At 33.0% G+C, this 18785-nt stretch overlaps 1 protein-coding gene across 1 annotated transcript; it reads left to right on the top strand.

The window, feature by feature from the left end:
• Positions 1 to 3538: 3538 nt before the first annotated feature.
• On the top strand, positions 3539 to 9145 carry LOC120007835 (beta-amyrin synthase-like). The gene is made up of 16 exons (XM_038858298.1): positions 3539 to 3668; positions 5067 to 5281; positions 5620 to 5805; positions 5899 to 6177; positions 6262 to 6346; positions 6463 to 6629; positions 6738 to 6926; positions 7017 to 7130; positions 7229 to 7471; positions 7594 to 7695; positions 7798 to 7854; positions 7951 to 8141; positions 8233 to 8410; positions 8485 to 8565; positions 8654 to 8737; positions 8853 to 9145. The coding sequence occupies exons 2-16, from the start codon at positions 5072 to 5074 to the stop codon at positions 8982 to 8984; spliced, it is 2298 nt and encodes a 765-aa protein (XP_038714226.1). The 5' UTR covers positions 3539 to 3668; positions 5067 to 5071; the 3' UTR covers positions 8985 to 9145.
• Positions 9146 to 18785: the final 9640 nt, after the last annotated feature.

Genomic DNA, 18785 nt, shown 5'->3' with positions numbered 1-18785 from the left:
ATCCCCATCATATATGCATGCACCCGGCTTCCTTACTTCTTTTTTTTATTTATATTTTTTTAAAAAAGAAAACTTAAAAAAGAAGAAGATAAATATCAATGATTTTGAATAAAATGTTGTATTTTATGTAGAATTAAAAATAAATTAATTTTTTTTTAAAAAAGGCGCGAAGATAAATATCAACTGATTTAGGTATCGGAGGGGCTCATTGAGAATCACCTCGGTGGTGACTCCGATCCGTAACTTGCTCTTCTCTAGCGTAGGGCATCGAATAACAATGGAGCAATATCTTTCTGGGAGTTAGCCCATCGATAATAATACATGAACAAAATTGAGCAATTTTTGAACGTCATTATTATTAGGGATTAGTTTTATCCTATTTTTGGATTGCGCTAAAAGCCACATTGGACTATTTAAGTCTAATATAATCCCTCTTATTTGAGATTTAGAGGCTCCGCAATTCCTTAGAATCTATAATTCATATCTAATGGTCGAGAAAAAAAAAATCATACAAGTTTTAAAAATGACAAAAACAAAATATGATATGATGTGGTACAGCTCCCAAATCATTTGATTTAAATTGTAGACTATACAATTTTAAGTGAATTGTGGAGTCCCTAAATCTCGTGATCTGTCTAGCGCACTGACCTAAAAGTATATTATTATAACAAAAGAGTGCATGGATCCATGATGTTTGTGGAAAGTAGGCATAAACACTTTCTAATCAAATCTCCCCAACAAGGTAGCACAAGATGTCTTCTTTTTACCACCACCGCCACAAAATTTCAACTCTGTGAATTATTGAAGCCAGAAAAATAAGCACCCATAATACCCTTTTGAATTTCATTACCCTTGAAAAAAAAATTAAAATAAAATAAAAAGAAGAGGAAAAAGACGGTTGTTTCAAAATATAGTGTATTATGCATGGGTGTGCGGCTACCTAACCAACAAGATGGAAGATTATTGGTTTCTTTGAAGGTAATATATATATATATATATATATATATTAAAATGAGATCCTAACTTTTAGAATTCACTTTGAGGGTTCAAAATATTTTTTTAAACATTTTAAAAAATATATTTGTATTTTGATCGATCTTACAAACCCAACGATACATATATTTTGTTTGAAACAAAAATCAAATGCAACCTGAAATGTATATGAAATGTCTTTTGTTTTATATCAAACGATCCAGAATTATCGTGCACTTTCAATGTTGAATTTGATTTTTGTTTGAAGCAAAAAATATATATTAGGATTCGTAAGACTGATCAAAATACAAATATATTTTTTTTCAAGTTTTAAAAAAAATATTTTGAACCCTAAAAGTTAAGACTTCATTTTAATATTTCACTTTTAAAACCTCATAGGAGAATTCATAAATAAATAAATAAATATATATATATATATATATATATATATATATATATTTTTTTTTTCAAATTTTTTTAAAAATGTCTTGATCTCTTAAAATTAGGACCTCATTTTAGAACCTCACTTTACGACCTCATGAGAGAATTCCTTTATGATAATTCTATTTAGTACATTACTTGCTCTTGACCAAGTGCATAAAACAAAGCAAAAGACAGGAAGAGAAAATAAATATAATAAAATTGGAAATCCTCGTCCGTATCATATATTCATATATGCGTGGATCATATTCCCGGATTAGGGTACACTGCTCTTCTAAAAACAAACAGCCCCTCTTCTTCTTTATTTTTTTTATATCAATATTTTTTAAAGAATTTTCAATAAAAAAAAATGAATATCAATGATTTTGAATATGATGTTGCATTTTATGTTGAATAAAAAATAAAATTAATTTAAATAATGGATGAAAAAATCTGAATGGTTATAAACTATTGAATGCAAAGTGTGTAACATGTTATCTTTTTATTTTTAAGATCCAATAATTGAATATATAATCCAACGATTCAAATGTTACATACTATATATTTATTATCTTCTCTCTCTTTCATGTTTGGAGAGGAGGAGCAGATGCTCTCCTCCACCGACTCCTCTCCTCAAGCATTTTTTTTTAGTACTTTTTCCTTTGTTTGTTTGTTTCAATAATAAGGAGGACAGATGGTGATATTTTCGTTTGAATTTTCGTTTGGGAGATAGCTTGATTTCAAGAACGGTACATATATGATCGGATATTGCTTAGCACTTTCCGAATTTCAAGTTTCAAATTAAAGTATACTATTGAAACATAAGAGAGTACGATGATGATGTGGAAAGCACAAGACGTTTTCCTTTTTTCTTAATTATATCAGTTAATTGGGTAAGTTACTTCCACCACAAAATTTGAACAAAGGTGAATCATTGAAGCCTGAAAAATAAGCACCAATATGCCTTTTTGAATTCCACTACCCTTGATAAAAAGAAAGAAGGGAAAACAGTAGAAAGATAAGTCAAGAAGAAAAAGGAGAAGATTATTAGTTTCTTTGAAGGTGATACATGCAATATTGCTAAAATATGTCATTTTCTGGAAATTAATTAAAAATTATTTTAGCTGTGATTTGACTTCAATATATTTATTTATTTATGCATTTTATACATTACTTGCTCTTGACCAATTTGCTCAAGACAAAGCAAAAGACGTGAAGGGAAAATAAATAGAATCAAATTAGAAATCCATATATATATATATATATATATATATATATATATATATATATATATATATGCATGCACCCGGATTGGAGCTCTTTAAGAAAAGAGCAGCCCTCTCATATTCCTTACTTTTTTTTTAAAAAAAAAAAAACTTCAAAAAGTAGAAGAAGATAAATATCAATGATTTTGAATATAATGTTGTATTTTATGTAGAATTAAAAATAAATATATTTTTTAAAAAAAGGCATCAAAAATCCGAATGGTTAGAAATCGTTGGATGCAAATTAAGTGTGTATAATTTGTTATCTTTTATTTAAGATATAATAGTTGAATATATGATCCAGCGATTAAAATTTTACATATTTTATATTTATTGTTTTTGATATTTTTTAAAAAATATTTTATACCTCAAAAAGGAGGAAGAGGAAGGGCAACCCCAATCCTCATCCACCCACTTATAAGGTAGAAGACATTTATTTATTTCTTTATTCATTTAGAGTGAGATTGCATATCTTTCATTGAACACCTATTAATATTGTAGATTATTCAAAATATATATATATATATATATGATAAAATAGAGTTATGCTTCATTATTTCAAATTGAGGTGGGATTGAGAAAATAATTGATCTAATAGTAAGAGGAATTAGTCTCATCATGTATAGTAGGTCAAAGTTATGAATTATATTTTATTTGCCACACCATACATATGCTTGGGTAGAATGAATTATTGAATGCTATTTTGAGTCAACATTATTTCCTTTAAATATTAATTTATATTTAGACTCAACATTGTTGAGTTTGAATGTTCAATTTCTATTCTACAATATTTAGTTTGAATAATATTAATATAGTGCAAGAATTTACATCACTTGAAGTAGTTTATTGACCCAAGTGGGTGGAGTGGATTATATATATAAAGCCTATAAGGCCTTGCAATTCCACTCATCATAACACAACACGAGAGATTTATATAAGCTCTCTTGTCTTAGTTCCTCATCATATCATCAAGTTCTTGGAGGCTTCAACCTCTCATATATCCTTGATAGGGTAAGCAACATGCATGGTTTGCTTTCAATTTGTGATTAATTGTATTTTCCTATCAATTCTTCCAAGCTTTTCTTTTTACATCTTAATTAATCCATGGTCATGCCAAGCTGGCTTCTTTAATTAGGATCAAATTTATATATACAGCAGCAGTGTATTACATCTTATCATGTTCAAATTTTATGAAATTATCTTCCCATTCATTTTCATGTGTGTATATATATATATATATATATATATACACACACACACTTACTCTCTTTTATACTTTTAGTTACTGTACTTTCTCGTCTTACAAAATATTTTCTTCTAATTTTGCTTCTCAACCTTTATCCAAGAAGAAGTATAATATGAACTCTTGTATATATTGTTTGTATATGTTGTTATATATATATCATGGCGTAAATGTATGCGAGCATATTATATGTAGCCTCTATATTGTTTTTTAGAAAGAACCAAAAAGATTGTTCAGGGAAACTTATACGCACATCAAGTTTTGACTCGAATTTGATCGTCGTAGAATATTAATTATTTATAAAGATTGTAAAGAAAAAGGATAGGAATATATTTTTAACTTTTTTCCATTTGCATGTTGAAAGTTGAAATTAACTTCAAATATTAATATGTTTAACAAATTTTAATTAAATAGGTAATTTAGTTAATAATTAGATGTATATTATATATTAATTCCCCTTATAATATAATCAACAAATTTCTTTAAAAAGTTAATAAAAATTAATTAATTAAGTAGTTTATAAATCTAATTTTTTATTTACAAAATAAAGTTAATTGAAATATTAGTCGTAAGTTATTATTATGTTTAGAGAAAAAAAAAGAACTATAGTTGAATTACTAATGATTTTTTTATTTTTTATAGAGTGAAATGTAGGATAATCAAATTAAATGCTGGTATAATATTTAGAGTGATATAGTTTTGAATAAATTACTATTTTTTCCTTTGTAATATATATATATTCTCAAAAACTAGAAAACCCAATGAAGATTGAAGGCGGCTTTTCTCGTGCTAGTTTTCTAGGCCCTACAATTGTGCCCTTTTTTTTTAATGTCTATTCATTTGGAAAGAACGGATAATGCTTGTGATCCCAAAATATCCTACTTTAACGTGAAGTGTTGAATGTGAAGTGGCCCTACATGTGTGTTTTTAATCAATAATTATTTTAATACCACATAGATTTGAGGAACTTTTGAGAGTCTATAGCACTGTCCAAAAAGAATATGATGGTGCATACATTCATATATATAATTAGTTTATCATTGCTTTTATAATCAAAAAATCTCGTCATTCAATTTCATTTTTGTTTGTCTTTAATTTGCATGCAAGTGTTCTATGAATACAAACTCATCATTTTCTTCTTTATTATCTTCCTCTCTGGAGTGAAGAAATCATGTGGAAGATAAAGATAGCTGAACGTGGGAACTGCCCCTACTCCGAGTACTTGTACACAACAAATGACTTTGTTGGTAGGCAGATATGGGAGTTTGACCCTAATGCAGGCACCCCTGAAGAGCTCGCTGAGGTCGAAGAGGCTCGCAAGAAATTCACCGAGAACCGCCATGAAGTCAAGCCTGCTTCCGACCTACTTTGGATGCAGCAGGTATACTCTACTGCTTTTTAGTGTAACATATATATGGTGTTACCAATACATTTGTATAGAACGGGTTGTTGGCTGAAATGCTTCTGCAACTATTAGAGCCGATAATCATGCATCGGATATTAATGTGGAGCTTGACTGCGATAACTCTTAGTGCAAGTCTCATGGATATTTCTATTATCGCAATTTGTAAGACAGACCCTTACTCAACCCAGGCAGTTGTCCGATAGACAACTGGGTATACGATTATCGTGTTGCACATAATTGATGTGGGATTCCAATGTTAATTGCTAACTAATATGATTTCTTTGTTTTGGGATATGCACCAAAACCAAATGCAGTTTCTGAGGCAGAAGAAGTTCAAGCAAACAATTCCTCCGTTGAGAATTGGGGAGAAAGAACAAGTTACATATGAAGATGTCACAACTGCTTTGAAGAGAGCTTCCTCTTTCTTTTCAGCCTTGCAGGCCAGTGATGGTCACTGGCCAGCAGAAAATGCTGGAGTCTTGTTTTTCCTTCCTCCATTTGTGAGTATTTGTCTTACAAATCCCAATTTAACCTAATTTTACATATTCTACATTCTGACCATAATTTTCTCTCTCTTTGAACAAAAACTGCAGATCTTTTGCCTATACATCACTGGGCATCTCAATTCGATTATCACTTCGGAACATCGCAAAGAAATCCTACGTTTCATATACAACCACCAGAATGAAGATGGGGGTTGGGGAATACACATAGAGGGACACAGCTCAATGTTTACCACAACATTCAGCTATGTGTGCATGAGAATACTTGGAGTAGGACCAGATGAAAGTGCTTGTGCTAGAGCAAGAAAGTGGATTCTTGATCATGGTGGCATCACTTACATGGCTTCCTGGGGAAAGACCTGGCTTTCGGTACGATCAACTAAAATCGACATGCACTATTAATCAATTTAGGGTTTAGTATACTAACCAACTGTATACGTATTTTTTCTGTAGATACTTGGTATATTTGATTGGTATGGATGCAACCCAATGCCCCCAGAGTTCTGGATTCTTCCTTCTTATCTCCCTATACATCCAGGTAACTAAGCACATCTATATTAAAAAAAAAATCACTATGACTCATTGTATATTTTTAACTGACTCTATATTTGCATTAATACACATATAATTCAATTTTCTTGTGCATCAATTCAGCGAAAATGTGGTGTTATTGCCGGATGGTTTACATGCCAATGTCATATCTATATGGGAAAAGATTTGTTGGCCCTATCACACCTCTCATTTTACAATTGAGAGAGGAGCTCCACACTCAGCCCTACCATGAAATTCAATGGAGACAAATGCGCCATCGATGCGGAAAGGCATGATTTCTATCTCAACTTATTGCTTTAAATTACATGAGAATGAAGAAAATATATTTACCATTGCTGGAAAAAGTTGATCATGGAAGTGGAAATTGTACCTTGCAGGAGGATCTATACTATCCCCACAGTCTAATCCAGAATTTCCTCTGGGACAGTCTTTATGTGGCTTCTGAACCTCTTTTGACTCGATGGCCTTTTAGCAAGATAAGAGAGAAGGCTCTTGAAAAAGCAATGGAACACATTCACTACGAAGACGAAAATAGTCGATACATCACCATTGGCTGTGTTGAAAAGGTATAAAATATTCAACATAAAGAAAAGACAAGACAGGATCTTATAACACATATATGTTATGTGACTAGGTTTTTTTCTCATATCGAGCAGGCATTGTGTATGCTTTGTTGCTGGGTTGAAGACCCCAATGGAGACTATTTCAAGAAGCATCTTGCAAGGATACCAGATTACTTATGGGTTGCAGAGGATGGTATGAAAGTGGTGGTAAGTAGAGTGGTGTTTTCTTTCTATTGACAACTACAATAACAGCATTTAAAACTTGAGCATTCAAAGATAATTTCATACTCGCATTTCATGTGCAGAGTTTTGGCAGCCAATTGTGGGATGCTACCTTTGGCTTTCAAGCTCTGGTTGCTAGCAATCTAACAAATGAAGTCGCTCCAACTCTCGTCAAAGCATACGACTTCGTAAAGAAATGCCAGGTCAGGAATAATCCCTCTGGCGACTTTGAGAAAATGTTTCGCCACATTTCAAAAGGATCATGGACTTTCTCCGATCAAGATCATGGATGGCAACTTTCTGATTGCACTGCTGAAGCATTAAAGGTAGTGAATTCACACAATCAATTCAAAAAAAAAAGTAGAGATGATCAATGAAAAAAAATCCAATCAAGTAGAGACTCAAAGATAATATATTTGAGTTATATAATTTCTACTGCATTTTACAGTGTTGCTTGCTAGCAGCAACCATGCCCGAAGAACTTGTTGGAGAGAAATTAGATCCTCAATGGATATTTGAGTCTGTAAACATCATACTTTCCCTCCAAGAGGTAAAATTGACTTATTTAATTTTCAAGCTTTAGGCATATACATATATGTTTGCAAATTATAATGCAATTACTCTGGTCTGTTGTTAATAATTGTCATTGCAGCCTAAAACCGGCGGTTTAGCTGGCTGGGAACCAGTAAGAGCTGGACAATGGATGGAGGTAATAATTTTGGGATACTAAATTAGTCAACTGTTGATTTAAGTTGCATGCTTTTTCATATCTCAAATGAAATTATATTTTGTTTTCCTTGGTTAGATGCTCAACCCTATGGAGTTTCTCGAGAATATTGTGATTGAACATACATATGTCGAGTGCACCGGATCTTCAATCATTGCTTTCATTACACTCAAGAAGTTATTCCCAGGTCATAGGACCAAAGACATTGACAATTTCATTGTAAACGGTATAAGATATCTTGAGGACGTGCAGTATCCTGATGGCTCGTGGTACGTTCTCTCACTGAACGCATTAAAAATACTTTTCTATTTTCTCTCATCAAAGTACTCAGAACACTAATCTGGATTATCGTTTATCTAGGTATGGAAACTGGGGTATTTGCTTCATCTATAGTACCATGTTTGCACTTGGAGGGCTAGCAGCAGCTGGTAGGACTTATGAAAATTGTCCCGCTGTGCGCAGAGGTGTTGATTTTCTACTTATTAATCAGAGTGATGATGGTGGATGGGGAGAAAGCTATCTTTCTTCCCCAAGAAAGGTGCAGTTTTTACTCTACATTAAAATAATTTTCATCTGTGAAAACAGAAACTAATTTGGGATTTGGTGCTACAGATATATACACCTCTTGAAGGAAGAAGATCAAATGTGGTACAAACTGCATGGGCTATGCTAGGGCTGCTCTATGCTGGCCAGGTGAAAAATCATTGTCTCTTGTACTTCTACATCTATATTTCTATCTAAGCATCAAATCTCAATAAATGTTTTTTTTCCCAAAAAATAGGTTGAGAGAGATCCAACTCCTCTCCACCGCGGTGCGAAGGTACTAATCAATTACCAAATGGAAGAGGGAGGTTACCCCCAGCAGGTACTTTCTTTACCTCATAACATATATATGAGGAGGAAAAAAAAAGTAATGAAGTGATTTATACATTTTGTTCTTGCTCATGCATTTGACTAACTAGAGCAATTACTGGTGACAGGAAATCACTGGAGTTTTCAAAATGAATTGCATGTTACACTATCCAATATATAGGAATGCCTTCCCAATATGGGCGCTCGGAGAGTATCGGAATCGTGTTAAGTTGCCTTCAAAGGAAATTAAATTGCAATGAAACTAAATTCCGTGTAAAAAGACGTGAATGAGAATAATGTACACAAGTGTCTGCTAAATCGAATGCAGAAATTCGATTATATGTGTAAGGATGCTAATAATGTTGTATCTCTGAATAATTTCCTTGCTATGATAATGATATGTCTACTTATACTTCCAAAATCGTGTTCTTCATATCTTTTACATTCTATGAATCAAACTAACAAAATAAGTCCAGTATCAAACAATTATCCACTAAACGATTCCTTCCTGAATTCCCCTATGTCTATATCAATCCTTAGATTAGCAGTAACTAAGCTAGTGCCTAGGATCTTGTCTTGATTTTACTGTCCTAGCCTCCTATTTTATTATTTTTTTATAAGTTGTAAACACACACGCACATGTGGCAAACAAGGGCAAGGGAATTCAGATTCACTACCTCTCAAAACCATGTGGTAGCCTCAATTTAAGAGGTCGAGGGTAGATCCAGTGTATAGAGTATCAGCCCTACTCACATCAAAGATATTATCCGCTTTGGGTTTACTGGTTCCCGTAGATACATTGAGTCCGCACGGCTTTGGTCTTCCTTGGCCATCTTACTTAATAGAATTAAGTATTTAGGCTAAGGAAAAGGCCTCTTACAGGGATAAAGACCCAAGCTCACTGAAAGATATTGTCCTCTCTAGGGTTCCAGTTCATTGTGGATACATCAGGCTACCCTCAAGGTTTTATTGGCTCATTGCCTCAAGCCCCTTTGTATGATAGGGTTACGGGTTTTCTTATAAACCACGTGGTTTGAACATCCCAAACCGATATTGGATCCTAACAATTGTTAGCTCCGGTGCACTATGCATCGGACTATCAACCGGTGCACCAACTAATTTTTTTCATAAAAAATTAATAGATAACATATATTTATCATGGTTAACGCAACGGAGTAATTTGTTTCTTCAAAAACTACTTAATTATTAAAGAAAAATGATAACAAACATGAATCTTAGAATGAGTTAGGTAACAAATTTTTTTTTTTTTATTTTTGTAAGATTTAAAAATAAATTTAAGATCCAAGGATCAAAATTATTTACATTTTAGATGTATTATATTTTATAAAAAAAATTTAATTGTTTGGTGCTCCGGTCAATAGTCCGGTGCATGACCTACCCTCAATTGTAAACCGGTGCGGTGTTTGTACTTTCAGATATAGCCTTTCTTTATGTATAGTTGTTCTTGAAATGTGTTACAGTTCATTGAATAACTAATCAAAAAATTCACACTAAAAAAATTGAGTCATTCTAAGAAGATAGGCTCAAAATATATTAAAAATAAAGTAAATACGAAATACAGAAAACCAAGCGAAGAAGAAACCAATAGACAAAAGCAGAACATTGTAGAGATGACAACAAGACAAAGCAAGGGCTTCAAGATCGCAGAATCAAATAATATATAATCGAACTCACAATCACGATATAAACAAGAGAGATGGTTCAGCAAGAAAAAAAAACTCTGAAATCATACCTTCGACAATGACCAATTAATCTGATTCAAGTGACAATCATCAATTCATCATCATCTGCAAAGCCAATAGAGAGAACAGAAACATCATATCTGTGTTTACAGAGCAAACCAGGATTATAAAATTACAAAATAGGATTAAAAAAATGAGGGCAGAGAGGCACACAGAGATCACCGAAAAGGTAGCTCCCCGCCTGAAGAAGAACAAAATAATGGAAGCTGCTGGAATAGAGAGCGTCTTGAAATCGCCGTTGCAAGGGCTTGGTAAAGGCAAGTAATGGAAAAGAAATTGAATCAGTGTACCGTTTTAGTTTTAGGGAGAGGAGGAGTGTTGTCACAACCGAAACATCAAGAATTTTAGGATAGGGATGTGATGGTACTAATCCTGTGTGGGCCCCTCGATATTATTTCAACAAATTAATGCAAAAAAATAAGAAGATTCCAAGAGATTTGCCTACCAAAAACAAAAACAGTACCACTTTTCATACACATGGTCTGTTTGGTGCACAATTTTAACAGTAACATATATTGTAAAATATAAATAATAGTAATAAACTATAACAGAAATAGTTCCTAAAATGTTGATAGGTGTTTGGTGCCACTTTTGTTAGTAGCATATACGGTTTTCTAATTATTGTGCAAATTATGTCAAGGGGTATTATGCATTTGAGTGGTAACAGATTTAAATTAATATCAAAATTAATTGTAAGTAATTTATAAAACTAATTATAGCATTAATAAGCAAAAACAATATTTATAATATAATTATATTTTTTTTAATGAACAAATAATTTTACACGTATTTATTTAAAATGTAAATTAAGACTTTTTTAATGCATAAATACACACTTTCTCATACATATTCCAATTAACAAATTCATACATATTTTTTAAGCTGCCTAATAAATTTATAAATTAATCCCATACACATATTACTTAATTTATAAACAAACGTAATCATATTGCACTCGATAGTTGATCGGCGAGCATATCATGAAACTGAGTCATATTAACATCGTCAATCACGAGATAGTCGTCAACTCTATCATCCACAGTTTCATTAATTGGGACAATAAAAGACCATTGTTGTGTTGTAATATGAGTCCATAGGCCAACAAATTTCCAATTTCTAGGATCCATGGGCCATTAAATCCTACCCATTGCAGGAGCACTTGCAATGGTGCAAGTTTAATGGGACATAGAAGGCTTTTGTTGTACTTTTTAATGGGGCATGGGTAAAATTACATCATTTAGAGCAATCACAATGATATTTTTTTAATGGGGCATGGATAATGTATAGGGATTTGTGTTTTGGTGATGTGACTGTGTTGGAGGATATGTTTTGTTAATGTGGCTAGGCCGACAAAATGTATTGGTACAATGGTGTAAATCTGTTGGTTTGATTTTTGTGTAATAGAGATGGGACTCAATATTGGTTTTTGTGTAAAAATATGTGTGTATATGTGAAAGTGGGTCCCATTTTGGACAAAGTGAACCAACATGGGGGTTAGCCAAACACCCTTCACCTATGATTGGCCCATAAAAAATGAGACAATAAAATTGTATTGTTGTGCCCAACTTATTGTCCATGGGCCAACAAATTTATAAAATTTACATAATTGATGTAGCTTGTTTACTAGGCAAGATGAGATGTATGGTGTGACGTGTGGTTTTTTTTTTATATATAAAAATATCCTTACTTAGTCAAAGAAATTATCCATTTTTCTCTCGGATGACATCACATTTGTTTATCCACATAGACCTTATTACATTGTTTCAACATCTAATTATGTTTTTTTTTTGCAAAGAAACAAACGTCTATTACACCTCTTATAACCTAGTAAAAGTACAATGTTTAGGTTAGATTTTCTATAAAATATTAAATTGAGGTTTATGCTATTATAATTGTGTAGCATGTTGCACCATTTACATTAGCAAAGCACTAAAAAGTAAAGTTTTAGAAATTAACAACATCATATATTCAGAATAGTGTGAGAGATACAATAATAATTGTCCTCTCTATCCAAAAAAAGCATAATAATTAGTGCTATTGCAACTACAATGACACTAAGATTTACTGCAGCATGACTGCATTACTAAAACTCAACCAACCTGACATTTACTTTTAAAAACAAGGAACCTCTCAAAGATTGGGCAAATCGGACTTGACCAAACCATGTAAAAAATTGTCGTCATCATCGGTGCAATCACAAATGGGCTTGGTCTTGAAATATCTACAATCTAACTTTTCTTTTCCTTTTTAACTTATAGATGACCAACCAAACTTTGATTGCAAGCGTCGTCACCTATGGAAATTCGTAGATCTTGTAGTCTAGATTGGAGCCTGCCACATTAGATCTAGTCAAATGTAGTTGTCATGCGCTTAGCAATGGAGATGTCAAACACTGGTTTTTCTACAACGAAAAAGATGGTGGAGGAGTTGAGCACTCGTTTCTTCTAAGAAAATTGAAAGAGGAGAGGGTATTACTTAATTTATAAACAAACGTAATCATATTGCACTCGATAGTTGACCGGCAAGCATATCACGAAACTGAGTCAAATTAGCATCGTCAATCACGAGATAGTCGTCAACTCCATCATCCACAACTTCATTAATTGGGTCAGCCACCGAAGTGTCTCCCACAATAGACGACGTGCCAATGTCATTAAAATCAACGTCCATAACAACATGCACGCGTATAAAATTGTGAAGTGTCATGCTATACAATCATCGCATGTACTTTTATATCATACGAAGTCATTGTATTCAAGATCCGTCATTTCTTCTTTGTAACCCCGAATGTCCTTTCGATGACATTTCCAAGGCGAGTTGAGCCTTATTGAATACTTCACAGGGACCCGAAGCAGGTCATCCATTCTGAAATATAGGAATATGATACCTCTCTCCCCTGTATGGTGTGAGGAATCATATCTTGTTCACATACCCGACATCGACCAAGTAATATTTTCCTAAAAATTCAAAATGTTAATAGATATGTGGTTTAAAAAAAATAGATTAACTTCTTTATGATATTTACTTGGAGGTGGCTTTGGGAACTTCATACTCTCAACACGTAGGGAATGTTCTAGAACCCGACTATCATAGACAGAGCCCTCCCATCCAGCCGATGCATATGTGTACATCATATCGAAGTCACACACTGCTAAAACATTTTGGGTTGCTTCTCCTTTTCTCCTAATATATCTTTGTCTATGCTATGGCCCAACAATTGCCGATATATGGGTTCCATCCAGTGCGTCAATACAATCCTTGAAACATATACAATAAGAAATGTTTGAGTACAATTTTGACAGTAGCATATATAGTAGATGATAAATGGTAGTAGAAATGGTTCATGAAATGTTGGTAGATATTTGATGCAATTTTTGCTGGTAGCATATATGGTGTTCTAATTGTTGTGCAAATTACGTCCAGGGGTATTATGCATTTAAGTGGTAACACATTTAAATTAATAGCAAATTTAATTGTAAAATAAAACTAATTATAGCATTAATAAGTAAATAAAAAATATTTAAATATAATTATATATTTTTTAATGAACAAATAATTTGACACGTATTTATTAAAACATAAATTAAGACATTTTGAGGGTATTTATTAAAATGTAAATTTGACACGAAAGTGAAGCTTCACGTGAATAATTGCAATGTCAAATGCACTCTCTTGTATACTTGTTATTTAGGGTAACTTTGAGGGTAAAGTAGTAAATGGGTTATGAAATTGTCGAGAAATGGTTGAAAATTGGAGTCATGAAAATGCTTTGGAATCCGAGTCCACATATTGATGTTTGGTTCATGAGCACCATATATTACAATAATATAATGTGTGCCAAACGAGCTCACAAACTTAAAGAAACCACGGTATTATAATTTTGTTGGGGACAACAAAATTTAGTAGGAGACGTGTTTTCCTGATGTTGTTGGGCGAACAAAATATATTGATACAATGGTGTAAATTTGTTAGTTTTATGTTTGGAAAATGTCAGTGTGTGTGTTGTTGGACCCACAAATAGAGCCAACATGTGATTTGGTCTCAAAAAATTTGGGATATCAAAAGTGGGCCCAACCACAATGTTGGTTTTTTGTTGGGGCATGGGTAATGCACAGGGATTTGTGTTTTGCTTATATGGTTGGGCCAACAAATTAAATTAGTATAATGGTGTAAATTTGTTGGTTTGATTTTTGGTGTGATAGAGGTGAGACCCAATATTTATTTTATATAGTTGTAAGTGTGATATAAGTGGGGCTCATATGTTGGGGCCAACATGAAGGCCATCCATAGTCCTTTCCCCAATATTGTTCCCAACAAAATTGGGACAACAAAATTACATTGTTGTATACACATTTGTATCCATGCCCCCTCAAAACTATATTCATGCCCTCTCAAAACAACACCATTGCAATTGCTTAAGAGCAATTACAATGGTATTATTTTGTCTGGACCAACAAATATGTATAGGGTTTTGTGTTTTGCTGATGTGGCTGTATTGGAAGATTTTGTTTTGGTGTAGTTTTGTTGTGGACAATATGGAAGGAATGAGAATTTGTTGGCCTCCATGTTGGGTGGGAAGGAAAAATGTATAGGAATTTGTGTTTTGTTGATGTGGTTATATTGGGAGATGTGTTCTGTTGATGTGACTGTATTGAGAGATGTGTTTGGCTTGACTTTTTATGTAATAGAGGTGGGACCCAATATTGGTTTTTGCTGGCCCAACAAATGGGACCATTGCAATTGCTCTTATTTTGCAATGGTGCAAGTTTAATAGGACATAGAAGGCTTTTGTTGTACTTTTTAATGGGGCATGGATAAAATTGCATCATAAATAAATTTTATAAATTTGTTGGCCGTCTCATTTTTGATGGGCCAAGCATGTGGGAAGGGTGTTTGGCTAGCCCCCATGTTGGCTCACTTTGTCCAAAATGGGAGCCACTTGAACATATATACATACATTCTTACACAAAAATCAATATTGAGTCTCACCTCTATTACACAAAAAGCAAGTCAGCAAATTTACATCATTGTATCAATACATTTTGTTGGTCCAGCCACATCAACAAAACACATCCTCCAATATAACCACATCAACAAAACACAAATCGCTGTACATTATCCATGTCCCATTAAAAAACTATCATTGTGGTTGCTCTTTTACATAATTAATGTAGCTTGTTTACTTGGCAAGATGACTTGTAAGGTGTGACTTGTGTTTTTTTTTACAAAAATATTCTTAATTAGTCAAACAAAATGATCCGTCTTTCTCTCACAAGACATCACATTTTTTTATCCACACAGACCTTATTACATTGTTTTAACATCTAATTATGTTTTTCTGGCAAAGAAACAAACTTCTATTACACCTCTTATAACCTAGTAAAAGTACAATGTTTAGGTTAGACTTTCTGCAAAATATTAAAGTCAGGTTTATGCTATTATAATTGTGTAGCATGTTGCACCACTTACATTAGTAAATCACTAAAAAGTAAAGCTTTAGAAATTAACAGCATCATATATTCAGAATAGTGTGAGAGATACAATAATAATTGTCCTCTCCTTCCAAAAAAAGCATAATAATTAGTGGTCTTGTAACTACACAAACACTGAGATTTACTGCAACATAACTGCATTACTAAAACTCAACCAACTTGACATTTACTTTTGAAAACAAGGAACCTCTCAAAGATTGAGCAAATCGGACTTGACCAAACCATGCAAAAAATTGTCATCATCATCAGTGCAATCACAAATGGGCTTGGTCTTGAAATATCTGCAATCTAACTTTTCTTTTCCCTTTTAACTTATGGATGACCAACCAAACTTTGATTGCAAGAGCCGTCACCTATGGAAATTCATAGATCTTGTAGTCCAAATTGGAGCCCGCCACACCAGATCTAGTCAAATATAGTTGTCATGTGCTTAACAATGGAGACGCCAAACACTGGTGTCTCTGCAGCGAAAAAGAGGGTGGAGGAGTTGAGCACTGGTTTCTTCTAAGAGAATTGAAAGATGAGAGAATATTTTTTTCCCCTAGTAAAATAGAGATGGGAGAGAGAAAATAATTATTTTTTAATTCATGCCTACATGGCATGTTGATTTAGCATGTCACGTTAATTATGGAGGTTTATGTACAATAACTTTATGGATGTTTATCATTTTCCTAACAAAAAAAAAGGCCTATCACTACTTGATGTGTACCACCTTATGGTCAGAAGTTGTCCGCAACACAAGTGCACCACAGCTTGTGTGTCCCATTGGGCATGAGGTGGTCCATAGCCGTCCGCAACACAAGTGCACCACAGCTTGTGTATCTTCTAAAATGACATCGTCTAACGATGACTGATCAACAAGAGATTGTAAAAAAGTGTTAATTTTCTTATACATGACATTAATTTATATATTAAATTAAAATGTACTAGTCGAGAAAGTAACTTATTTTTTGAAGTTTTAATTACCAAATTTAATGGGTTGGGCAATGTACATTTATCAATTTTTTATAGTCTTTTTTGTTTCTTTCCCTTTATGAAAAAAGTACATTTTGTTAGAAGAGAAATAGAAAATTGAAGCTAACGGAAGAGTTTTGGCCAAACTAGTCTTTTTCGTTTTTTTTTTTCCCTTCATAAAAAAGTATATTTTGTTGGAAGAGAATGGAAAATTGAAGTTAATGAAAGAGTTCTGGCCGAACTTATATTCAAAGCAGAACCATTTTAAAAGTGCTAATTTTCTTATACTAAGTGATATTAATTTCTTTATTAAATCAAAACATACTAATTGAGAAAAAGTAATTTGTTCTCGGAAGCTTTAACTACCAAATTCCTTTGCATGGGATCCTCCACTCCTCAACCTTATTAATTCCTTCACTTGCTTTCATGTCTCTACACTCCCTCTCTAATTCTCCTCCTCCATAGATCCCATCTGCTGCTACTTCTTTCACCAATTTGATATCTTCTTATCCAAAAAGCAAAGTTCGTAAATTGTTGAGAACCCAATTGTCGAAAATAAAAACCTCGTTCAAAAATGTCACACTTACTCTATGAAATGACCCCATATTTTTGTCCTTTTTGTAAAAAGAAATGATGCTTTCTTTTGTCATTTCTAATTTTAAAAAAAAAATGAGGCTTTTTTCTTACATCCCCATGTTTTTGTCCTTTTTGTCTGACATTCAAAAAAAAGAGGCTTTTTTTTTGTCTTTTAAATTTAAAAAATAAAAATGACGTTTTATGGACTAGCATTTGTGGTCCTTTTTTGTCTGAAATAAAAAAAAAAGAGGACTTTTTTTATCTTTTTAATTTCAAAAATAAAATGATTATTGATGTAACAAAATAAGAGAGGGAGAGACGTTTTTGTCTTAATTTCTAGAAAATAGATGATTCATGTAATGACTTAGATGTTAAATGTAATCTCCCACTACTCTTACAATTATGTAAATTATAATACAATTGTTTCAAAAGGAAATATAGAACGTCTACATTGAATGTATGCTGTAAGTTGTTTCGTATACGGTGTAATCCATGCAGCTACGCAATCATACCTGTATGTAAACCATTGAATCATAATGGGAGGCATCGGATAACCCTCTGTCAAGGGGATCTGGACAAAGTGATCATTATTAACAAACCCAATAGTGATAGTAACATGTTCATGCTAGCAGTCCTTCCTAGGCGGTTTAATGAATCCTGAGAGAATAAAGCACGAGACTACTTGAACCGTTGTGAACTGGAACAGCTACCATAGGAGAGATGGTTGACTTGACGGAAATGAAACTAGTGAAGTTTTCCTAGAGGCTTCAAGCTAGAAAGTAAATAGCACTTACAAGAGGAGTAGTGATAAAGCTACTAAGACTATGAGAGTGAAGGTCGGTGTTTGATTCAGTCAGTCAAGGCATTGGAGTCTTTATGTAGAGTGAAGAATAACTAAGTAATTGAACCGGCCCCCCTCTCCCAATTGGGACATGCAAAAAGTTAAAGTGACAAGACAATGGATAGAATATTTTGAAATGATATCAAAGAGTCCAGAATTATTAGCTTTTTTTCTCATTGAAACGACAATGGGAGGTGGTGGCGAAGTTTAACTACAGAGGTTCCCTTCATCCGAGGGGACTGATCGTACTATATTTTATATATTTTTAAACCTCACTTTACACTTGTTTTCCTGTCTCTTTTAATTGAACTAAGCATGGATTCTACATAACTTCTCATTATTTTGATTTTCAGAATATTTATGAGGAAAGTGATGAAAAATGCTTGCCTTGAGATAATCCAATACACATGAGGAATGAAGGATACTTGCAGATCA

Source organism: Tripterygium wilfordii, chromosome 10, assembly GCF_013401445.1.
Source record: "Tripterygium wilfordii isolate XIE 37 chromosome 10, ASM1340144v1, whole genome shotgun sequence".
NCBI classification, from domain to species: domain Eukaryota; kingdom Viridiplantae; phylum Streptophyta; class Magnoliopsida; order Celastrales; family Celastraceae; genus Tripterygium; species Tripterygium wilfordii.
Note: the sequence above shows the minus strand (reverse complement) of the source record. Positions and strands in the feature narration are given on the sequence as shown.